This window comes from Cololabis saira, chromosome 8, assembly GCF_033807715.1.
Source record: "Cololabis saira isolate AMF1-May2022 chromosome 8, fColSai1.1, whole genome shotgun sequence".
Classification (NCBI taxonomy): domain Eukaryota; kingdom Metazoa; phylum Chordata; class Actinopteri; order Beloniformes; family Belonidae; genus Cololabis; species Cololabis saira.
Genome location: NC_084594.1, coordinates 14040354 through 14065650, shown reverse-complemented (window position 1 = coordinate 14065650; position 25297 = coordinate 14040354). Strand labels below are relative to the sequence as shown.

Below are 25297 nucleotides of genomic sequence, written 5' to 3'. Positions count from 1 at the left end.
TCGGTGGGAGGATGTTTGCTCTCCTCCTGCTCCACTTCTCAACAGTCTCTGGAAAATCAGCGATCACTGCAGCAAGAAGTCCGCCTGCCTGCGCCTGTTTGTGTCAGAGCCGATCAGCAGCACTCAAGAGAAACAACTAAACCGGGACTTATATTCATAAAACCCTCTCCTCCGGCTGGTGACAGACAGGTAACTATGAAACGCAGTGTTCATTTTCCTCGCTCGTCTAATTATAGCTGACTTAAGCCTGATTTATGGTTCCGCGTTAAATCGACGCAGAGCCTACGCCGTAGCCTACGCCGTAGGCTCTGCGTTGGTGTAACGCGGGAGCATAAATCAGGCTTTACTTGGCAGAGAGGACAAGGTGGTGGCTCGTCCTACTAATATTGTTGCGGTGTTGTGCTGGTTGGTAATGAACTATTGTTAGGAGGGTTTGTTATTGTCGGGCTGTGTTTAAACACAACTGTTGATTAGCTTCACAGTTTAAAAGTGACGACTGTAAAAGTGGAGCGACCTCAATAAGACTCCTTGTGGGCAAATGTCCAAATCTCCCAATTAGCCTCCCTGGAAATAGGACTTTTTTTCCTTCCAGCAAGAGAGACATTTTTCTTTATTCTGTCAAATCTTGTTTTTTTTTTTTTTTATTTCATTCCATTATAATTTCAACAATCTATAATAAAAAAATAAAAAATAAAAGGTGCCTCCAACCCCACCTACCATTTTTTGTTTTTTACAGAGAAGGAAAGAAACTCAGTGCTGACATTTATAAAACTGTGCACAGCTATCTTGCAGATCAATTTATAAACTAATTATGTCAAAAAAGCAACAAAAACAACTTATTCCCTGCTACTGCTACTTGTATTTTAAATGTTTGACATCCATTCCTGGTGTATTCTTAACAAAAACACTAAATGATTACTAAAACTCTTTTGATTATATTATGTATGTGTGTATGTGTGTATGTATGTATGTATGTTAGGAATGGGAGATATTTTACCGTTCACGATATACCGTCAAAAAATTCCCCACGGTAAGAATTTGTCATCTCGCGGTAAAAATGATAAATTCCCGTTGATGACGTTTTTGTGTAAAGCTGATTTATGGTTCTGCGTTAAATCCACGTACAATGTACGTGAAGGAAGGAAGGAAGGAAGGAAGGAAGGAAGGAAGGAAGGAAGGAAGGAAGGAAGGAAAGAAAGGGGAGAAGGAAGAAAACAAGGAAAGAAGGAAGGAACGGAGAAAAGAGGAAGGGAATAAGGAAGGAGAGGGAAGGAAGGAAGGAAGGAAGGAAGGAAGGAAGGAAGGAAGGAAGGAAGGAAGGAAGGAAGGAAAGGGGAGAAGGAAGGGAGAAAACAAGGAAAGGAGGAAGGAAGGGAGAAAAGAGGAAGGGAAGAAGGAAGGAGAGAGCAGGAGGAAAGAAGGAAGGAAGGAAGGAAATGAGCCTGAAAGAAAGAAAGAAATGAGCCAGAAAGAAAAAAGGATAAATTCCCGTTGATGACGTTTTTGTGTAACAAACATGGCGGATCTGAGAGTGAGATAGATTTATAGTTAAAAATGTGGAGTTGAATTGGTATTTTTTTATCGTCATTTTTATCGTTATCGGGATAAATGCCAGAAATTATCGTGATACATTTTTTAGTCCATACCGCCCAGACCTTATGTATGTATGTATGTATGTATGTATGTATGTATGTATGTATGTATGTATGTATGTATGTATGTGTGTAAATACACCATAGGACATGGCTTTTTGCTGTGTGTTTTTTGACAGAGCAGGTAAAGCCATCGATATGTAACTTGAAACATTTTGGGGAGGTGGTTCAGTAATGAAAAGAAGCAGTAGTTTGATGACTGGAGGAGGTATTTCCTATCTTCCTCTAACTGGCATGCCGTCTTTCATCAGCTTCCGAGCTGAGTTGCTGAACAGAAGTGAATCATGATGTGACTGTTCCCTCTCTTGTCTCTGTGCCTGACCCTCCTGCTCTCCAGCTCTCAGCAGCTGAATCAACTCATCGTCCAGTCCTCCTCGTGTCTGCGTGTCTACCTTTTAGTTTGAAGTTGTGGCCTCTGTGAGAGCAGCCATTAGGCCGGTGGATGTTGGGACTAGTTTGAGTTGTTTGGGCTCCCTGCTCAAGTCAGAGTGTTTAGGAAAACCACAGGCCGCAGGCTTTAAGGTTGGGAAACGTGTTGGTGTAGTTACTTACTTACTTAGAGCGAGACGTTAAGTGTGCGAAGATAAAGCTACAGGCGACAGTCAGGCAGGTGAGCGTAAGAACTGTAGACAAGGAAAACCAGCTCACCGAGCTCGGCTTGAACATTTGCAGCTCCTTGCCAACTTGTGAGTCACAGCAACTATTTAATCCTCAGTGTAGTTATAACTGTTCAGAACTGGGACTGTACGATTGTAGGAAAACATTTGTGATTTGTGTAAGTTTGCAATATTACTTGCAATATGAATAACTCAGGAATGATAAATAGCCTATAAAGATTATATATATATATATATATATATATATATATATATATATATATATAAACCAACCTTACTTTTAAAGCAAAAATGTGAAAAACCTGCTCAATTTAATGTAAATCACCAATGACTACGTTTACATGAAGTCAAAATTCGGGTTATTGCTAATATTCCGGTTACTGAAACATTCGGAGTATTCCGTTTACATGCGTGAGCAAACAGGGTTATCCCTGTATACATGGTAATTAATCATTCGGATATCTGGATCAAACCAGCGACGCGTGGAGAACGTGATGACGCAAATAGCGTCATTTCCGCTTCTTCTTCCTGTATCCTAACTCAAAACAAATGCTGCTTCGCGCAACTTTTCTTCTTTGATCACCTTCTTGTAAATCTCGCTATCCCGGTACTTTCTACCGTCTACAAATGAAGAAATGTTCAAATCCTTCATTACATTTATGAAGTGATTAGTCTCCTCCTGGTCTTGTGTTTCTCCGTGTTTAGAAGTACGTCCTGGACTCAAAAGACCAAGATTCCTTGTGAACAGAGCATGCGCAGAAAACAAATTCATGTTCCGTTTGATCGTGATATTCCGTTTGGCGTTTACATGACCGAATATTCAGGTTTTAAAAGGAATAACCCAGGGGTCATATTTGAGTTTTTAAAAACTGGAATATGAGCAAATTCGGGTTATTCAAAGGGGTTATTGGTGTTTACATGGCCGTGCAAATTCGGGTTATTGAGTGCATGTAAACACTGTCACATAAATGGTCCTTAATTAATATTTAGTTCAAAATGTTTTTTTGAAAAAGGCGATCCACAATCCATTTTCCTCCGCTGGCATTTAGAAACAACTTTTCTGATGTGAATATGTCAGAGTTCCTGATCTGTGGCACGTTGGCTCGTTTCCATCCGAGTACGGGACACGTCGTGACCGCACGACGGCGTTGTGGCCGTCACACAGCGAAGACGTGGCTGACCTGGTTTCCTGTTCGTGTTCTTACTGTAAGACACCTCACCCTTCACGTTTGAGGCTTATTCTCACAAATATCTACATTCAGTCCACACATCTAAAACCACTTCTTTAGTCAGATTTTTCAAGTGAAGTGTAATCTTCAGGCGTTTGTCATGTTTGGTCAGATAAGATGTTTTTTTTGTTTAGTTTTGTTGTTTTAATTCCAGTGAAGTTGCAAAGAGAGCTGATGTCGTGGACTGTCCGCTCTGTTTCTCTAAGTTGATGAACTTCGGCCCATTTCTCAGGCTGGCCGGCTCGGGTGTGGCTATTTCTCGACTGCCTTCAATTCTCCGGTTTTAAGCTTTTTGAATAATAATAAATAGAAAAAATACAGGCGGAAAAATCTCAAGAAAAGCTTCAAGTCAAAACTCAGTGTTGATTTTGATCCTTTCCCTCAGTTAGTTATGAAGAGTTCATCTGCAGCAACAGTGGGACTGAGCTGCTCGACGACTCCAGTAATAAAACCCACAGGAAAAGAGAAACAAAAGTAAAACTTGAACAAAATAACTGGTCGGTGTCGTCATGTGTAACTCGAGGCCTTTTTGAGAACAGCAGCGCGGCACATCAAAGAAGAGATGGCGCTCTGGGAAGCCCGTCTGACGAGCACAACAATCCTTGAACCCATTTCCTGTAATATGTTTGCAGGATGGGAGAAAAGTCATCATCTCAGGAACAACAGGCCTTTTTTATTAGCCGGGTGTTTGTCCGCGCTTAACATTGTTGTTGATATTAAAGTCACACGAGGGCCGGAGGGCGGCTCGCCTCGTTGGCCGGGGGGTCGGGCTCTGCTCCGCGTTAACGCCGCTCAGCTTGTTGCATAACTCTCGGTGGCCCCTAAGCCTCAACAAACCTCCTTAGAGGAGCTGGAGACGGAAGTGGTGTGTTCACTAAACTGCAGCATTACATGAATTGTCCCTCTGTATTTTCCTTCTTACTGTAATTTTGTTGCCACCCTGCGAATTGGCCGATAACCTGTCGGATACTATTAATTTATGAAGGAGACTGAAGACATCAAGCTTGACTTAAACATTGCTTAACTAAATCTGTAAAAGAAAATGCAACACATTATCACACAGACCCATACCAGGACTGATGTACTGAATTGTCATTTTATTATTAGATATAATGACAGGAAAAGCGTGTGATCACACCAGGGGGAACTGGTTTCCTGCATTATTGTGGTCTATAAGTTCACTTACCAGCTCGGTGAATAATAATTGTTGTGTTTATTAGGGATGGGCGGTATGGACTAAAAAAATGTATCACAATAATTTCTGGCATTTATTCCCGATAACGATAAAAATGACGATAAAAAAAAATACCAATTCAACTCAACCTTTTTAACTATAAATCTATCACCACATTCAGTCTTTGGAGCCAAAATCACTGCTCTTTCTTTCTTTCTTTCTTTCTTTCTTTCTTTCTTTCTTCTTTCTTTCTTTCTTTCTCTTTTCTTTCTTTCTTTCTTTCTTTCTTTCTTTCTTTCTTTCTTTCTTTCTTTCTTTCTTTCTTTCTTTCTTTCTTTCTTTCTTTCTTTCTTTCTTTCTTTCTTTCTTTCTTTCTTTCTTTCTTTCTTTCTTTCTTCTTTCTTTCTTTCAAGCTCATTCTTTCTTTCTTTCTTTCTTTCAGGCTCAATTCTTTCTTTCTTTCTTTCTTTCTTTCTTTCTTTCTTTCTTTCTTTCTTTCTTTCAGGCTCAATTCTTTCTTTCTTTTCTTTCTTTCTTTCTTTCTTTCAGGCTCAATTCTTTCTTTCTTTCTTTCTTTCTTTCAGGCTCAATTCTTTCTTTCTTTCTTTCTTTCTTTCTTTCTTTCTTTCAGGCTCAATTCTTTCTTTCTTTCTTTCTTTCTTTCTTTCTTTCTTTCAGGCTCATATCTTCCTTCCTACCTTCCTTCCTTCCTTCCTTCCTTCCTTCACATACTTTGTATGTGGATTTAACACAGAACCATAAATCAGCTTCACACAAAAACGTCATCAACGGGAATTTATTGTTTTTACCGTGAGATGACAAATTCTTACCGTGGGGAATTTTTTTGACGGTTTATCGTGAACGGTAAAATATCGCCCATTCCTAGTGTTTATGTATAAAAAAATCCAAAAGAAAGACACAGAAATGTATTATTGCCTGTATTTTAATAGCATAATCACATTTTTATTAGTAGTATTAGTGGTGTAATTATTGTAAGTAAGGATTAGATGCAGATTGGTGAGGAAATCCAGTAAAAGCTGATGCTGATGCAGCAAAACCTCTAAAACTGATCAGTTTTATGGATCTGTCCCATTATTCAATATCCAGTTCAGCTATTTAGGCCGTCACGGTCCAAGTGTCTGAAATGTATTTTACATCGTTTCACAACAACAAACCCAAAGCTCTCTGTCGTGTCTCCATCTGAGCTTGCGGGTAACAGCTTTGAGGTGTGGTCTGTTAGGATGTTTGTCCTGGAGGTTTTGCAGCCGGCTGGTCGGGTGGAGAGGGATCCAGCGTGTTTCGGTCCGAGCGGGCCGGAGTCTGAGGAGTTTGGAAACTGGGACGACAGCTTTGGGTGTTTTGTCTCTCGACCCGTTCCCGAACAGTCCTCAATAAAACCTACTGACATAAGGTGATGCATCAATACTTCAGCTGTATACTATCAAAAGCTGCCAAGATTCCCTCCTGCTGATGTCAGACTCTAAAAATCCTCAGGGATGAGTGTAATCCCCAGCTGGTGAACCTCCGCTACTGTAATAACAATACAAGTACTGTTTATAGTCTGGAGAATTTCACCAGAAGTCTGATGTTGCATGCGTTTTTGTTGATTTCTATAATGGCTTCATCACTTTTTTAACCCTTAAATGCCTGACATATAAGATAAAACACACGAAAAAAAAACCTAATTATGTTCTAGTGAAATGAAAAACACTCCCAACTTTTGTATTGTATAAAACTTTATTTAGTTTGTTTTGATCATGGGGGTGGAAGAAAAGGGTTAGGTTCCAGTCCAGTTCTCATTTATATGTCGTGAGTCCAGGATCAAATTGGGGTCGTTGTTTTCATTTGTTGCTTCTAGGAATGGGTGATATTTTACCGTTCACGATAAACCGTCAAAAAAATTCCCCACAGTAAGAATTTGTCATCTTGCGGTAAAAACGATAAATTCCGTTGATGACGTTTTTGTGTAAAGCTAATTTATGGTTCTGCGTTAAAATCGCAGCACAACGTACGGGAAGAAAGAAAGAAAGAAAGAGAAAGAAAAGAAAGAAAGAAAGAAAGAAAGAAAAGAAAGAAAGAAAGAAAGAAAGAAAGAAAGAAAGAAAGAAAGAAAGAAATGATGAGATAGATTTATAGTTACAAAGGTGGAGTTGAATTGGTATTTTTTTATCGTCATTTTTATCGTTATTGGGATAAATGCCAGAAATTATCGTGATACATTTTTTAGTCCATACCGCCCATCTCTAGTTTCTTCTAAACTGAATTATTGTAATCAATCAGAGAAAAAACAAAACAACAAATGACCAGAACAACCCAACATTGATTGCTGTTGTCATTTGTTTTCTTTTTTTAATTGAGTAATTGCTAAATTAATTACAATTATTAATTTTGGAATTGATATTGAATGTGATGTATAATAATAATTTTAGGGCAGGACGGTGGCTTAGTGACGAGTATCCCCGTCACTGTATCCCTCACAGCAAAACGGTTGCCGGTTCAACTCCTGGGCCCAGCAGGAGTCTTGGCCTGTGAAACATGTTTTCCTCTGGTTTTTTACTGGGTACTCCGGCTTCCCTCCACAGTCCAGAAAGTTATGTCAGGTTGATTGCTGATTCTGAACCGCCCGTATGCGCGAGTGTGAGCGCATACGATGGACTGGCGACCTGTCCGGGGTGGACCCCTGCCTTTTGCCTGGAATGAGGCGGGATGGGTCCCAGCGGACCCCCGGGACCCTGTACAGGAGGGAGCCGGTGTACAAAATGGATTGCTATCAATTTAGCAATTTCAACCCTCGATACCATGTCGGACTGGATCGTGATTTCTCTTTACCTGCACGTGGAGATGTTCCTTTACCAGGCCTCCGGTATCACTGCCGCCAGCAGAGTTGTCAAAAGTATTCACATTCATTACTCAGGTAGAAGTATAGATACTAGAGTTTAAAAATACTCCTGTAGAAGTTGAAGTATCAACTCAAGTTTTTTACTCAAGTAAAAGTATAAAAGTACTGGTTTCAAAACTAGTTTAAGTATAAAAGTAAAAGTAATGTAAGGGGGAAAAAGGCCATTAAGGACAAAAGCCATTGAAAATGAATGCATCTTAGTATAATGCAAATATATTAAAGAACCATATACTGTATATCTACTATTGAGCATTAACATGTGTTTCAGAGAGCAGGAGATATGATGACTAGTTGTCTAAGTATTGTAATGGTGCAAAAAGTCAAACTTCAGAGGCATGTTATCTTTTATCCTAACCTTTATTGGAATGTACATCCAAGTTTAGTTGCAGGAATCTGAGGGAACGGATGTAAGAACAAAACTGGACAAGAACATCTGAAACAACCACAACCAAATTCACTCTATCCGGATGGAGCAATTTAACTGGATAGTTATTTTAAAGGCCAAAATGAAATAGAGTAACGAGGCTGTTTTTAAAATGTAAGGAGTAAAAAGTACAGATAATTGCCTGAAAATGTAAGGAGTAAAAGTAAAAAGTCGTCTGAAAAATAATTACTCCAGTGAAGTATAGATAACCAAAATTTCTACTTAAGTAAGCTAACAAAGTATTTGTACTTCATTACTTGACACCTCTGGTCGCCAGTGGAAAAGTCGCTGACCCGCCTTACCGGAGGGAACCTGCTTGTGTGGGTGCATGCGTGTGTAAGTTGTGGCTGCTTTCTTCGTGTCCCATCTCCGATGATGTCTCTCCAAACAGAGCTGCCGCCAAAAGCCTCCTCCCTGACTCCCCCGAACAGGAAGTGGGTTGTTTTGTTTCTCGGGGTGAACCTCCGAGGCCTCCACGCTGCTGGACTCTGATCCCGTCATCCCCCTCAATCCCCGGCCCCATTTCTGCTTTCTCTGGAAAGCACAAGCTGTGACATGTGTCTTGAATCAGTATTCATTAATATTTCAAACCCACTTAAAGGAAACAAGCAGAAGCTTTACTTGATTAAAGTTTTCAAGCTTATTTAGTAGTAGTAGTAGTAGTGTTTATTTCGAATATGAATCATATATAAAAAAAGAAAGAAAATAAGACAATCGTCTTAACATGAGACATAACAAGTACATATTCGAAAGGGAGTGAGAAGAAGTAAAACTTATAAACTCTCACCCCCTCTCCTTAAATATGACTAGCTAACACATGCGAACATAACATTATGCAAACATAATTAATAAAATAAAAATAAAGAATAAAATAAAAATAATAAAAATAAAAAAACAAAAACAACCAAAACAAGACAATAAAAACATTGTAGCAACATAAGCTACTGACTTCTTTTTTTTGTCTTCCATTACAATTAAAACATCACAGGAGTGAGAAAACCTTAAAAAACAAAACAGCCAAAGTCTTTGGCAAAATCTCTACAGACAAATAAAATAGTGGGACTTGACAAGAGCAAGTAAATATGATCAGAGTGTAAACCAAAGGTCTTCCAGGGAGAATGAGTAACAACACGTTCAATCAAGCAAACACCCAGAATTTCCACTGCAGATTTAATTTAAACCAAAGCCTACTATGGAAACAGAGCTGATAAGTAGTTTACTAACTTGTTCCAGTTTGCCGTTTCAAAGTTTGCAACTAAACCCAGTCTTTCATCCTTTTAATATAAACTGTTTACAGAAGAGATGCACGAGAGGCTGCCCGTTTGCGTGCTCTCGCAGCTTCACTCCCTCTTAGTCTTCGTCAGGGTTTAAGCTCGTTGTTCCTCTGTGGCTATTTTTATTTTTGTATTTTTTCAAATGACAGTCTTTGGGTTTTTATATACTGGCAGCGAGAAACTAGTTTTGTAGACACGCTTCCCCGTTGACTGCCTCGTCAATGTTCCCTCAACTGACCAGGAAATACAGGAAAACCAGGAAAAATTTTGATTTTTTCCAGTGATTTGTTGAGATTGATCAGTATAAACATCAGCTGAAAAAGCAAAAGTCAGACCTGACGAGCAAAAATTCCCAGCTGATCGATCGATCCACTTCCACACCTACTGGATTCGTGCAGTTTGTGTAAATTCTTGTGATGTGCTAAACCTTTGGTAGTGTCGTTTTACCGGCATGAGAGGCATCAAACATGCAAAAATTAGGACTTTAAAGTAAACATGTTGCTGCCTTTTAATTTTTTTTAAAGGAGAAACATTTTGTCTTTCTGTTTTAAGTTTTAATCCAACGTCTGTGGTGTTTATCAAAGTACCAGAAGAGTCGACTGCATTGAGCCTATTTCAGCCATCTCTTCATACTTGTTCATAGAAACTGGTTTTAGGCTGCAGTCTCCCACCACTGGACCTTATGGTTTTTATGGACCTTATTTGGTTGGAAGTCACTTCAGCCACCCAAACACAGAAAAATATGTCCCCCCTTTAAACTGTGCAAGAAATGATTAGCTTTAAATTCTAAGATGTGTGAGTTGTGCAGTATATTTTCTGCATGTCACTCAACTCTACATGTGAAAAATGACACTAAAAAAGCTTTATAGGTGATCGGTTAAAACATAAAACATCGAAATGCAGCGGTTCATATCCTCGCTGTGTGTTTTTATTCTAATTTTGGATTACTGGTTGGGTGCGGCATATTGGAAGTATCTGTGATGGTATGCGATTAAAGGCGGGCGTCGGGCCAGGCACAGCTCCGAGTTGTTTTACCCGCAGCATTGGAAGATGAATTTTGCCTGATAAGTGGGTGCCCTCATGAAGCAAAATTGCTGTCAGGCCTGTCCTGGCAGAAAGTGGATGAGGTGAGGAGCCGGACGGCGACGTGCCCAGCTGCTGCCAGGCAGCGCGGCCTCAGCTCATCCATCAGCCGCACCCCCGGCTCATCAGCAACAGCCTCCACAACACACCAGCTCCCCCAGCCCCTCGGCTCCGGGAATATCGCTGAACCATTTCCTGGCTTCATTTTTCTGTATTAAGTGGGCAAGGAGCTAAATGTAAAACATTAACAGCTGCGGTTTTGGCCAAAGTGATAATATTGTGGCCTCAGATAACACACAAGCTCAGAGGTAAAAACCCCATGTGAGGCATTTCTCAGGTTTATCTCTGGTTCCAGAAATGAAAATATTTTTTTTTCATTTCTGGCAAAAAAAAAAAAAAACAGGGCGTATCAAAGGGAAAACTGTATTTTGCACGCTGTAATTTCCCTCCCCATTTTCTCCTCCTGTTGTGTTGCAGAGTTGGGAAACGGGGCCGAGCAGGACCCTGTTGGCCCTTCATGTCCGAGCTTGTCTCCTCGCCCCTCCCCTTGTTCCCTCGTCTCCTGTGTCCTCTGTATTTCACCCCCTCGGCTTTGTAGCTTGGGTTCGGCATTGAGAAATCAAAGCCTCTAACCACAGTTCTGTCTGATAACCCAGACATTAGACGGCCTCCCCTGAGGCGGAATGCAGTGCAGCTATTTCATATACAGCGGGGCAAAAAAGTATTAAGTCAGACACCAGTTGGGCAAGTTCTTCCACTTAAAAAGATAAGAGAGGCCTGTAATTTTCATCACAGGTACAGTATATCTCAACTATGAGAGACAGACAAATCCAGGAAATCACATTGTCTGATTTTTAAAGAATTTATTTGCAAATTATAGTGGAAAATAAGTCTTTGGTTAATAACAAAAGTTAATCTCAATACTTTGTTATATACCCTTTTTTGGCAATGACAGAGGTCAAATGTTTTCTGTACGTCTTCACAAGCTTTTCATACACTGTTGCTGGTATTTTGGCCATAGTGGAGTTTGGAGTGTGACTGTTTGAGGTTGTGGACAGGTGTCTTTTATACTGATAACCAGTTAAAACAGCTGCAATAATATAGGTAACGAGTGGAGGACAGAGGAGCCTCTTAAAGAAGAAGTTCCAGCTCGTATGAAAGCCAAAAATCTTGCTTGTTTGTAGGTGACCAAATACTTATTTTACTGAGGAATTTACCAATTAATTCAGTAAAAATTAGGGATGCCCCGATACCATTTTTTATTTTATTTTTTTATTTAAATTTTTGTAGCTACTCGCGCATACCGAGTACTGATACGATACTTCTACCACAAAAATAACTATGCTAAAAATGCAATGAAAAATGCAATGAATTGGAAGACAGGTTACATTTGAAACAGATAAATTCAATAAAAATAGATAAAATGAGTAGAATAACTATTTTAAAGAAAACTCAGCCGGCTGGGCTTTCCTCCGCGGCCCGGTCGTGCTGGGAGCGCGCAGTCTGCCTTGCTTCTGTCGTCGTCCCTTATTTTGAAATATGTCCATTAATTGTCGGTATCTTGCCTGAAACGGCGCTGCCCGTCTCACTCACGGGTATCACACTCTTCTCATCACCATGCTAAGCTTAGCTGACTAGCGGCTAACCTGAGCAGCTCAGCCGCCGAGCTGCACACTCACCCGGGGAGCCGCGGGGCGGCTCAACATCTCCCCCTAGAGTCACTAACCAGTAACTACAACAACAATGAAGTGGTATTGGTGCATGGTATCGGAGAATTTTTGCGAGTAGGAGTATATGAGAGCAGTATCGGCCCCGATACCGATACCAGTATCAGTATCGGTATCGGGCCATCCCTAGTAAAAATCCTACAATGTGATTTCCTGGATTCTTTCCCCCCATTCTGTCTCTCATAGTTGAATTGTACCTATGATGAAAATTACAGGCCTCTCTCACCTTTTTAAGCAGGAGAACTTGCACAATTGGTGGCTGACTAAATACTTTTTTGCCCCACTGTACACGACTGTCTCAGAAAATTTGAATATTGTGATAAGTCCTTTATTTTCTGTTATGCAAAAATGTCATACATTCTTTGCAAGCCTTTTATTATTGTAATATTGCTGAATATCATGCCTTACAGCTTAAGAAAACTCAAATATCCTATCTCAAAAAATGTTAATATTCTGGGAATCTTAATCTTAAACTGTAAGCCATAATCAGCAATATTAAAATAATAAAAGGCTTGCAATATTTCAGTTGATTTGTAATGAATCCAGAATGTATGACATTTTTGTTTTTTTAATTGCATTACAGAAAATAAAGGACTTTATCACAATATTCTAATTTTTTGAGACAATCCTTTATGTCTGAGTGAACACCATGACGCTACAAGCATGAGCAGAAATAAGTGTTTTTACGACTTTGTGTTGTTCTTATTAAATACTGTTAATATCTGTAGTATAGAAGTGCAGTGTCCTTTTTAAAAAACACAAATATGTCTCTAAGAGTTTCTTGTTGTTCTACCCGCAGAGATGGCAGCCATTCGGAAGAAGCTGGTGATTGTCGGGGATGGAGCTTGTGGGAAAACATGTCTTCTCATTGTTTTCAGTAAGGACCAGTTTCCTGAGGTCTACGTCCCCACAGTGTTCGAGAACTACATCGCTGATATCGAGGTTGACGGAAAGCAGGTCTGTACTTTTGACACCAAAGTAAGCAGCGCATGGCTGTGTCATCACTTACGCCGGAGGTTTTTCAGTGCCCCTGAGGCACCGGTTCTCACATTTCTGACACAAACGTGCTACGCATGACTGCTTCTGCTGATTATTCTGTCAACTTTTAGTCCGGCGGACCGTAATAAGGTAGCACGTCTACCCTGGAGAGCATTTTCCTGACATCTTTCTTCTCAAGCGAAATGACCCGTTTCTCAAAGCAGCCCCGGTTTTATTTCTGCATAACCTTGAGCCTGGATGGAGTTGATCTGATAGAGCAGTAATACAAAGGTTGGAAAGGTCCCCAGCAGTTCTGGGGGGGGGTTGGGACTAGAGCCCTGCGTTGGACTGTTTTCTTCATCCCGCTCCCGCTGAATTTCTGACCATTACCACCCGCAACCGCAGGGTGTGTAAGGCCACGTTTACACATAGCCGGGTATTTACAAAAAACTGATATTTCCCCCTCTACATTTTTTAAAATACCATAATTTACACAAACCTGCATAAATACGCTGTTAAAGGTGATATGAGCAGCCAAACCTACAGGCGGCAGGGTAACGAGAAGCATAAAGTCATGCTAGCCAATCAGAATTACTGGAAAAAACATCTACAGTGGCCAAACAAATTGTAAACACAGGTCGCACACATGATGCTGGTGACGTTTTTGAAAATCTCCACTTTGGCCGGAGTTTTTGGTGACTTTGAGCTTCGTTTTCGTGTAAACGAACGGCCAAAACGCATGAAAGCACCACCATTTTTGCGACGTGTAAACGGGGCCTTAGACTCCCGCCTGCTACTGCAGTGTTTATAACCACTCCGCATCCGCAAAACTAGAGAAATGTTGTCCTAGACCAGAGGTCGGCAACCTAAAATGTTGTCCATATTGGACAAAAAACACAAAAAATAAAAATATGTCTGGAGCCGCTATTACGTACTCTGCTACAGGGATCACAGAATACGATAAATGAAAGGCAGGTTTTGCGAGCAAAGATGTGTTTTATTGTGACCAATGGTTCTTTTGTTCAGGTTGAAAAAAAAAATGATGCAAGTGACTATTTACAATAGTGATGGGAAGCAGTTTACAAATTAAACCCAAAGAACGAAAGTTTATATAAAGAAAATGACTCCAACGTAAACCAAAGAAACAAGCATAAGAACTGGACCCTAACCTTAAAATAATAAATCCACTAACTAAACCTAACCTTTAACAAAAACAAAAGTACAACAAAATGACCTATACTAAACTGACTATTCTAAATCACTCCTCAAAAAAATTAGGCTTTTACATAGTCAGGCGTTGGAGCCATCTAGTATTGATCCTACTGCTTCCATTCACAAGTGCTTAAACAAACAAGATTTAGCAGGAACCAAACTTAAGGGCAGAAAGGCTGAGGGAAACCAAACATTTAGCCCCAAAGCTCACACAACCTCCAGGATGGACAGCACGTCTTCACACATGGGTTTGAGTGAGACGACTGCCAACGAGCACTGCTCCAGCAGCAGCTTTGTAGGGGGAGAGGTTCCCTCTGGTTGGCTTCTGGTAGAGGTGGGCGTCGCTCTTCATCAGCACACCTGCAGCAGCTCCAACTCCTCCCACACCAGAGGACCTGAGCTCACAGGTGATTTAGTGATGGCCAATTAAACCTCTGCACCCCAGTAGCAGACACTCATAAATGAATAAAAATAGTAAACAAAAATAGTACATTTCCAAGGGACGTAACAGCCGCAAAAAATTAAAAGTCTTGTATAAGCCTTAGAATGAAGGCAACACATGCTGCATGTAGCTATATTAGTTATAACTGGGGGAAGATTTTTTTTTCTCATTATGCACTTCAAGAAAAAAGTCGAAATGTCGAGAAAAAAGTCGAAATTTCGAGAAAAAAGTCGAAATGTCAAGATTAATGTTGAAGTAAAATCTTGAGAAAAAAGTCGAAATGTCGAAAAAAAGTCGAAATGTCGAGAAAAAAGTCGAAATTTCGAGAAGAAAGTCGAAATGTCAAGATTAATGTTGAAGTAAAATCTTGAGAAAAAAGTCGAAATGTCGAAAAAAAAGTCGAAATGTCGAGAAAAAAGTCGAGATTAAAAGGAAAGGAAAAAAAGGAAGGAAAAAGAGGAAAGAAAAAAGGAAAAAAAGAGAAAAGAAGGAAAAAAAGAAAAATAAGGAATAAAATGGAAAAAAAGAAGAAAAAAAGAAGAAAAGGAGAAAAAAAAAAGGTCAAACATTTTGAAAAAACTCTAAAGTGCGCTAAAGTGCCGAATGCGGCTCTAGAGCCGCAGGTTGCCGACCCCTGTTCTAAACAAATCTATCTGATTTAATGTGATTTGATGGATAATTGACAGTCCATAGCACCTGACCGAAAGTTGGATGCAAATCCATCATTGTCATCATCGCACAAGCTATTTCGCCTTTCGTGCACACATCAATTATGTGGTGAGGTTACGGCCTGTTTTCTTAGAGAGACCTGAATAAGAAACATGATAGTGAGAACACAGATAAACGACACAACACAATACATTTAAATATGACTTAGTTTTATCAAAACCTTGCACCATCACACGGCACATACAAATAGACTGCTTTGCAAAATATCCAAATTTGATAAACAACATGAACAGCTGTTTTATGATTATTAGCCAGATGTCGCAGGTATTCTGTTTGAAAAAATAGGAATGAAAAACATTGAACAGCACCAGCAAGGCATCATCACGCCCAGCGGGACCCAATCCAATGCAGCCCTCTAGTTGGGACTTCAGTCTTTGACATATTTGCGTTGCTTTGCAGGATGCCACTTACACGCAGACGGAGAGCTTGTTCAGTAATGACTGAAACTGCGTTGCCTGTATCCTCACAAATGAATAGGGCATCAAATGCCTTGGTCACTAATGTAGTCGGGGAGCAAGTTATCCTGACATCTGTGAAAGCAGATAAAGGCGTCATTAAATCTATTTCCCACACTATCGCTTGTGTGTTCTTTCCTGCTCGATTACAGTTGAAGAGCTGCGATTGGACGATTACCGTTTTGAGGGAGGTGTTGTTTAGGTTTTGGTCTGATGAACAGTTTCTCTCTGAGTCATGAGGAGTTGTTCAGACGTTTTCTGGACGTCTGAGCTGCAGACGGCTGTTGTGTCGAAAAGGATCGCGTTCTCTCGGCCCGACTAACGCCGCAGGACCGACTCTTGACAAAACAGGAAATGACTCTACTTCCTGGCTTCCTGTTCAGACGGGGAACAGGGGTGTCTCCCCACAATCCCCTCCCTCCCACAGGACCCTCCTCCTGCTGCTGCCTGATAAGTCTTTCATTTCCTCTCCTTGTCCTCGTCGCACTTGGATGGAGAGAGAGGCGTCAACTGTCGTATTCTGGATTTAAATAAAAAGCTTGAACATCTCTATCTATCCCTGTCATCGGACCAGAACGCGACGCTTGAGTGTGAACTAGGGATGGGCGGTATGGACTAAAAAAATGTATCACGATAATTTCTGGCATTTATCCCGATAACGATAAAAATGACGATAAAAAAAATACCAATTCAACTTCACCTTTTTAACTATAAATCTATCTCCACATTCAGTCTTTGGAGCCCCCAAAACACTGCTCTAAAAGATACTAAATGCTACTAAAATACACCAATTAAATTGATCTTCTTTCTTTCTTTCTTTCTTTCTTTCTTTCTTTCTTTCTTTCTTTCTTTCTTTTCTTTCCTTTCTTTCTTTCTTTCTTTCTTTCTTTCTTTTCTTTCTTTCTTTCTTTCTTTCTTTCTTTCTTTCAGGCTCATTTCTTTCTTTCTTTCTTTCTTTCTTTCAGGCTCATTTCTTTCTTTCTTTCTTTCTTTCTTTCAGGCTCATTTCTTTCTTTCTTTCTTTCTTTCTTTCAGGCTCATATCTTTCTTTCTTTCTTGTCAGGCTCATTTCTTTCTTTCTTTCTTTCTTTCAGGCTCATTTCTTTCTTTCTTTCTTTCTTTCAGGCTCATTTCTTTCTTTCTTTCTTTTCTCTTCTTTCTTTCTTTCTTTCTTTCTTTCTTTCTTTCTTTCTTTCTTTCTTTCTTTCAGGCTCATTTCTTTCTTTCTTCTTTCTTTCAGGCTCATTTCTTTCTTTCTTTCTTTCTTTCAGGCTCATTTCTTTCTTTCTTTCTTTCTTTCAGGCTCATATCTTTCTTTCTTTCTTTCAGGCTCATTTCTTTCTTTCTTTCTTTCTTTCAGGCTCATTTCTTTCTTTCTTTCTTTCTTTCTTTCAGGCTCATTTCTTTCTTTCTTTCTTTCTTTCAGGCTCATTTCTTTCTTTCTTCTTCTTTCTTTCTTTCTTTCTTTCTTTCTTTCTTTCTTTCTTTCAGGCTCATTTCTTTCTTTCTTTCTTTCTTTCTTTCAGGCTCATATCTTTCTTTCTTTCTTTCAGGCTCATTTCTTTCTTTCTTTCTTTCTTTCAGGCTCATTTCCTTCGTTCCTCTTCCTTCCTTCCTTCCTTCCTTCCTTCCTTCCTTCCTTCTTCCTTCCTTCCTTCCTTCCTTCCTTCCTTCCTTCCTTCCTTCCTTCCTTCACACACACGTACGTTGTGCATCGATTTAACGCAGAACCATAAATCAGCTTTACACAAAAACGGGAATTTATCGTTTTTACCGTGAGATGACAAATTCTTACCGTGGGGAATTTTTTTGACGGTTTATCGTGAACGGTAAAATATCACCCATTCCTAGTGTGAAGTCCTCGCAGGATGGATGCCCCCATAAGAACCGGTCTTATACAGCCCACTAGATAAATAAATAGAGCCTCCCAAATGCAGAAGCTTGTCTTTCCCATACCTTGAGTCGACTGGGCAATATAAATAGCACCCCCATCCCCCATTTTTTCTCTTCCTCCCCAAAGCCTGCATCTTCCAGCCGGCCCAGTGGGAACACAATGATCTGGTTGCTCATGCAGTCTCAACAGTGTTCATCCGCCCCCCTCTCCCCCTCCTGCCTCTGCAAACTTCTATTTTAGGACTGTTGACTGATTCTTGTGCTCGCTGTGAGCATATCAGACTGCACCCTCATTCTGTAACAAAGTTTCAGCCCTAAAACTCGGTGAAAGTCCTTGTTCCGAGGCAGCAGAAGAGCAGGACTCAGTGGTTAATCCCCCGTTCGGGGACGGAGGGTATCTAGTTTGATGCTCGCTAATCTCCCACTCTCCCTAATTGAATTAATCAGCGGCGTGATGGAAGGCCCAGTTCCCGAGTTCATCTCCTCCACACCGACAATGTAACAGATTTGTGAATCTCTGATTAGGTCAGGCGATGCCCTTAGAGGTGAGGAAATATCTGTACTAGGAATGGGCGATATTTTACCGTTCACGATATACCGTCAAAAAAAGTCCCCACGGTAAGAATTTGTCATCGGTAAAAACGATATATTCCCGTTGATGACGTTTTTTGTGTGAAGCTGATTTATGGTTCTGCGTTAAATCCACGCACAACGTACGTAAAGAAAGAAAGAAAGAAAGAAAGAAAGAAAGAAGAAGAAAGAGAAGAAAGAAAGAAAGAAAGAAAGAAAGAAAGAAGAAAGAAAGAAAGAAAGAAAGAAAGAAAGAAATGTGCCTGAAAGAAAGAAAGATATGAGCCTGAAAGAAAGAAAGAAAGAAAGATATGAGCCTGAAAGAAAGAAAGAAAGAAAGAAAGAAAGAAAGAAAGATATGAGCCTGAAAGAAAGAAAGAAAGAAAGAAAGATATGAGCCTGAAAGAAAGAATAGAAAGAAAGAAAGAAAGAAATGTGCCTGAAAGAAAGAAAGAAAGATATGAGCCTGAAAGAAAGAAAGAAAGAAGAAAGAAAGAAAGAAAGAAAGAAAGAAAGGAAAGAAAAAGAAAGAAAGAAAGAAAGAAAGAAAGAAAGAAAGAAAGAAAGAAAGAAAGAAAAGAAAGAAAGAAAGAAAGAAAGAAAGAAAGAAAGAAAGAAAGAAAGAAGAAAGAAAGAAAGAAAGAAAGAAAGAAAGAAAGAAAGAACTGTGCCTGAAAGAAAGAAAGAAATATATGAGCCAGAAAGAAAGAAAGATAAATTCCCATTGATGACGTTTAGTAGCATTTAGTATCTTTTAGAGCAGTGTTTTGGGGCTCCAAAGATTTAGAGTTACAAAGGTGGAGTTGAATTGTTTTTTTTAATCGTCATTTTTATCGTTATCGGGATAAATGCCAGAAATTATCGTGATAAATTTTTTTAGTCCATACCGCCCATCCCTAATCTGTACCCCCGAATTCCTGCAAACTGATGCATTTCAAAAACAAAACAAAAAAAAACTGTAAGATCAAGGTGTTTGTGGCAAGAAGAGAAAAAGTCCTGTTATGTCTACATTCTTTGCTTCCTCATATTTGAGTCACTGGCCTTTGGGAAATTTACTCAGACATTCCACAGGCGTCAGGGTTTATGTCATCGTTCAAAGTCACGGCGCTCGGGCCATGAGAAAAACAAACCCCATAACTTCTGCTGTTGTGACGAGGTGAACGTTCCATCTGGATCAGTGGGCAACATTATGTCAACTCTTTGTCCACGAGTAATATTTAGTCTTCAGCTCCGACAGTAAATACGCACTTTTCCACAGAAGTACACACATGGAATGAGTCATGAGTGTAATACGCTGTAAGAATAGCTGCATGCCGTTCCAAAACAAAGATAAATCCACCTCGGTGCACAGGAAACATCTGTGTGCTCTTCTTACTCACTGTTTTTGTTTTTTTTGTTTTTCTCCAGGTGGAACTTGCATTGTGGGATACTGCAGGCCAGGAGGACTACGACAGGCTGAGGCCTCTGTCCTACCCCGACACGGACGTCATCCTCATGTGCTTCTCCATCGACAGTCCCGACAGCTTAGGTGAGGAACCGGGCTGAAGACGTTTGATTTTCACTTCGTTTATGCAAGGGGGGGAGGGGGGAAAAAATCTGTATACGTTTGAGAAACCACACATGGCTGCAGAAGTATAAAGAAACCAATGTGGCAAATTATAAGATGTGCTACGGAGCCCCTCTGGTGACATTTGAAAAAAATAAAATAATGCGTGGCCACACATTAATAACTCGTGGCCACGAGATAATCAATGCGTGGCCACGCATTATGTATTTCATGCCCACGCATTATTTTACTCGTGGATGGCATTATAACATACTGTCTGGACTTCGTGGATGCAACGTCCTTGGTGGGATGGTTATTCATCATTAATAACGGTAATTATAGTCTATTTATATTAAAGAGCAAGAGTATTGACATGGCGAGTGTAGTAATAACATGTGACATTTGAAAAAAATAAAATAATGCGTGGCCACGCATTAAAGGAGCATGAGGCAAGATTGAGGCAGGATTTATGAAAAAAAATTCGTATACGTTTTAAGTTTTCTAGTAATAATGTCAGTTGAAGCGTTCCAAACCAAAAAGAATGAGCCCTCTAGTGTATCTCTCCGTTGCCTTGAACAGGCTGTGTGCTGCAAAATGTGCTGCAATTCTGGGCCCGAATTTCCCGCGCTGTCCTGTGGATGTGACGTCAAATGACGCTGCATGCACGTTCTCCCCGTTCTCCCGTGCCGGCTTCACTGTTGGCTGCAGTACCCCCGACGGCCGTCGTGGTGAAGGGTGGCGCTAGAGAGTCTCATTTCTTAAAAGGAGCCTCAAGCTCCTTTAATAACTCGTGGCCACGCATTAATTATCTCGTGGCCACGAGTTATTAATGCGTGGCCACGCATTATTTTTTTTTTTTTCAAATGTCACCAGAGGGGCTCCGTAGATGTGCAGCTAAAACTGTGTGAAATATATTTTATTAACATTTTAAACAACCTTTTTCGACTGGATTCCTTTTATGAGCCTTTTGTTAAGCTGCTCAGTAAATGGTTTAATGGACTTGGTGGGAACGAGGATTAGTGCAGCTAAAAACATCTTTGCCCTGAGCGGTCCGCATAGCAGTCCATCATGAGAAGTGTTCTGCTCCATGACTTGGCACGGCTTTCTTTTTTCTTTTTTTTTTTCTTTCTTCTCCTTCAAGTATTTGCAGCTCACTTCTTTTCTCTTCGGGTCAGAAAATATCCCTGAGAAGTGGACACCTGAGGTGAAACACTTCTGCCCCAATGTTCCCATCATCCTGGTGGGGAATAAGAAGGACCTGCGGAACGATGAACACACACGGAGAGAGCTGGCCAAGATGAAGCAGGTAAGGAGGCCCGGAAGCAGCGGACAAACACCAGGCCTGATGCATTCAGTCTTCCACCGAGTTTCAGCCAAGGATCTATTAATAGGTTGAATCTCTCAGCCTCGTAAGGAACTAAAAGCATGAAATGAAAAACTTTTTTTATAGTAGACTTTGCCCTAATGGTTAGAAATTAAGGATGGGCGGTATGGACTAAAAAATGTATCACGATAATTTCTGGCATTTATCCCGATAACCATAAAAATTATGATTAAAAAAATACCAATTCAACTCCACCTTTTCAACTATAAATCTATCTCGCTCTCAGATCCGCCATGTTTGTTACACAAAAACGTCATCAACGGGAATTTTTCTTTCTTTCTTTCTTTCTTTCTTTCTTTCTTTCTTTCTTTCTTTCTTTCTTTCTTTCTTTCTTTCTTTCTTTCTTTCTTTCTTTCTTTCTTTCTTTCTTTCTTTCTTTCTTTCTTTCTTTCTTTCTTTCTTTCTTTCTTTCAGGCTCATATCCTTCCTTCCTTTCTTCCCTTCCTTCTTTCTTTCCTTCCTTCCTTCTTCCCTTCCTCTTTTCTCCCTTCCTTCTCCCCTTTCCTTGTTTCCTTCCTTCCTTCCTTTCTTCCTTCTTTTTTCCTTTCCTTCCTTCCTTCCTTCTTTTTTCCCTTCCTTCCTTCCTTCCTTCCTTCCTTCCTTCCTTCCTTCCTTCCTTCCTTCCTTCCTTCCTTCCTTCCTTCCTTCCTTCCTTCCTTCCTTCCTTCCTTCCTTCTTTTTTCCCTTCCTTCCTTCCTTCTTTTTTCCCTTCCTTCCTTCCTTCCTTCCTTCCTTCCTTCCTTCCTTCCTTCCTTCCTTCCTTCCTTCCTTCCTTCTCGTACGCTGTACATGGATTTAACGCAGAACCATAAATCATCTTTACACAAAAACTTCATCAAGGGGAATTTATCGTTTTTACCGTGAGATGACAAATTCTTACCGTGGGGAATTTTTTTGACGGTTTATCGTGAACGGTAAAATATCGCCCATTCCTATTAGAAATGTTTTTTTTTATTGTTAATGTACGCCCTGAAACAGCTGAAAAATGCTATGTTTGTGTCTTTCAAGGCCTGACACATAAAAACACTCAGATCATAATGGTTTACGTGTCCTTGAAGTTTGATTACAGTACTGAATAAAGGTTTCATGCCAAGATGGTGACGTGAAGATACAAGCGCTTCAAACTCAGATTATATTAAAATAATATTTTCGTAGGGAGGGGAACTGAACATTGAGTGAGAGATTGCTTTTTTTTTTCTTTTTTTTTTTCTTCAGTGGATAGTATAACGTTAATTTCCTTCAGTTTTGTTTCCACTCGCTTGTTGTTTTTCTTCTTTTACAGACACATAGGTCCCATAACTTTGCAGCTTTAATTTAGCTCTCTTTCTCTTTCTCTTTTTCTTTTTCTCTCTCTCTTGGCCCAACCCTGCAGGAGCCAGTAAAAACAGAGGAGGGCAGAGACATGGCCAGCAGGATCAGTGCGTTCGGCTACTTGGAGTGCTCTGCCAAAACGAAGGACGGGGTGCGGGAGGTGTTCGAGATGGCCACCAGGGCGGCGCTGCAGGTCCGCAAGCACAGGAAGAGGAGCGGCTGCACGCTGCTGTGAGCAGTCCCGGGCGCCGTCAATTCAACTGACCAAAAGGAGAAAAAAAAACTAGATGCGCTAAACGGACTGTCCTGTTACCAAATGGATCTTTGTACTGTAAACTCGCATTTCACAGAAAAACAGGCCGGCAAATGAAACGAATGCAAACATAAAGAAAAGGACTTATTTAGACCAGGGTTCGAAATTGATGTTTAAGCTCCCCGTTGATTTGCTTCCCTACCAAATCTGTCTTTACACCTTTTTTTTTTCCAGTTTTGTTTATCTTTGTAGTAGTACTGTAACAGCAATGTGGTAGGTGCACGTTTGTGCGCACGGTTAGCTCGAGCAACAACCACCCTCTACGGCTACGATAGTCTTCATGTGTCAGTTATCAAATTGTGTTGATAATTGTAGCAGTTCTGATGACAAAAGAAAGTTAATACCTATTGATCATAAGCATTAGTGCCTTTTTTTCTTATTTTTCAGTTTGTACACCCACCATCTGCAGTGCGTATGTTTGTCAGGTTCAGCGGTAGACCTTTTTTGTTCAGCGGTAGACCTTTTCAGCAGCTCATTTCACTCAGTGCTGTGGTGGTGAAACCTGAGCAAAGCCATATCCAAGACCTTTCGGTGCCGGCGGTGACTCTCACAGCAAAAACAAACGGTTTGCTCGTGTCATTTTTGTAGACAGGAAACCTCACCTCTCCCTCTGCGTTCTCTATTTTCACTCCACTCACAATGAGGGTTCAAAAACAAAAAAAAAAAAACAGCTGTTTCGTGGTCAGCAAAGGCGTGAGCTCACTATTCTGCATCGGATTAGTCACGTGGCGCCCCACCCAACCGTTAACAGTGGACCTCGGTGGTGGTGGGCTGGTACAAACAAGCCAATGGCACTCAACTATGCACAATAGCTGTCAAAAATAACAGAGGAAACTTTTTGAAGAGGTGACGGGAGGTTCTGTTTGCGACTCCAGTGACTTGAGTTCAGATCAATCCCACCCGCTGCTGGAATCGGAGCGTCCGACCAGTTTATCCAGTCATTCGTGGAAATCACGTCTTGCTAGACTGCTGCACATTTCCAGTCGCACAACATTCTTTGCATGTCTGAGAAGAGCTGAGACCCCCCTACCTGCCCCCCCTGCCCAGTGCCTTCTCTGTACTGGTGTGCCTTTTTGTTGCTCCTTCCCAGACCAGACCAGACTGGCTGGCTGCTTCTGTGACCTGATGTTGACCCACAAACTAAAGAGTCAGCTTCCTGCCTTTATTTTAGTTTTTTTTTCTTTAATTGCTCAAAAAAACTTGAATCAGTTTCCAAACACGTACGTAGTACAAAACCTGAGATTAGATGTACAAATACACATTAGTAAAGGGTTCACGCAGTTCTGCGTCAAGAAGTATTCAAAAAAAAAGACTAAACTGTACATTTCCTCTGGGCTGTAACGTGTCAGCACACTTATTTCCAAGTCAGAGATACAGAAGACATTTTTAAGACATTTGAGGCTCCAGTCAAAGAACCCGATTAACCTGAAAGTACAACAAGCTTGATAAGACGATGCTCCCAAGGCCAAGTGTCTGTCCTCGGGCACACCCTTCCCATCATTCCCTCTCCGCCTGCGTTGCTCTTTCATGTACAGTAACATGTTCTTTGGTTGCATGAGGGGTGGCTTGTTAAAGGTCCGTGGCGAAACCATCACTTTGATGTTGCATGCTACCTTCGTACAATAACCACACATACCAGCTGGTAAGGTCTAGCTCTATTATATCGTCGTATTGTATGTATTTGCAAACTTAAACCCAAGTTTAGCAGAGGTTGCCTTGATTCGAATTGCATACAAACAGCATATTAATGTCACTTTAACTCTTTAGGTGACGGAGGCCGCACCTCAGCTCATTTTGGACGACAAGCACAGTATCAAAACAAAGGTGAACCAATTGAAATCTCCAGTCTCCTCGATCAAGACAGGCCTCTTGTTAATTGTTTCGTCGTTTTTTTGGGAGGAGCATTCAGCGAAGATGGTCCAACAACTGTCGCAGCTGGAAGCGGGGAGCGCTGATGAAAGCATTCCTGCCGAGCAGCAGAGGGTTTAACGGGAAACATATCACTAAGAGCATGTCCTGTGCTGCCGTTGTTGTGTATGTACACACCAGTTCCAGCTAAATCAACTTGTCCTTACAATGTTCATGCATGCGTGTGGGGAGGGGAGAAAAAAAAAAGAGGTGGGGGGGGTCTTTACTGCGTGCACGAACATATACACACAAGCACTAACATGCACACGTCAGTGGGAACAGCTTCTGCTCAGTGTTGTGTGACTTTTCTTTCTCTAGAAGTATTTGAAATGATAATTGAAGCAGATTTATATGAAGCTTATTATGATAATGCTTTGTAAACGGATGGTGATGTGGTGAATGTCAGATCTCAACATCATTAATAAACTATTTTTGAGACAAGACAGACCGGCTTCCTCGACCCATTTTTTAATAAAA

At 40.6% G+C, this 25297-nt stretch overlaps 1 protein-coding gene across 2 annotated transcripts; it reads left to right on the top strand.

Moving 5' to 3' along the window:
- LOC133448371 (rho-related GTP-binding protein RhoA-D-like) lies at nt 1–25263 on the top strand. Of its 2 annotated transcripts, XM_061726823.1 has the most exons (6): nt 1–189; nt 12879–13036; nt 19766–19886; nt 21080–21210; nt 22661–22830; nt 24680–25263. In XM_061726823.1, exons 2-6 carry the CDS (start codon nt 12881–12883, stop codon nt 24681–24683), a joined length of 582 nt encoding a protein of 193 aa, XP_061582807.1. In that variant the 5' UTR covers nt 1–189; nt 12879–12880; the 3' UTR covers nt 24684–25263. The 2 variants fall into 2 exon arrangements, with proteins under 2 accessions (XP_061582807.1, XP_061582806.1); XM_061726822.1 differs by having other exon boundaries at nt 2–186; nt 12880–13036; nt 22661–25263.
- The last annotated feature ends 34 nt before the right edge of the window (nt 25264–25297 follow it).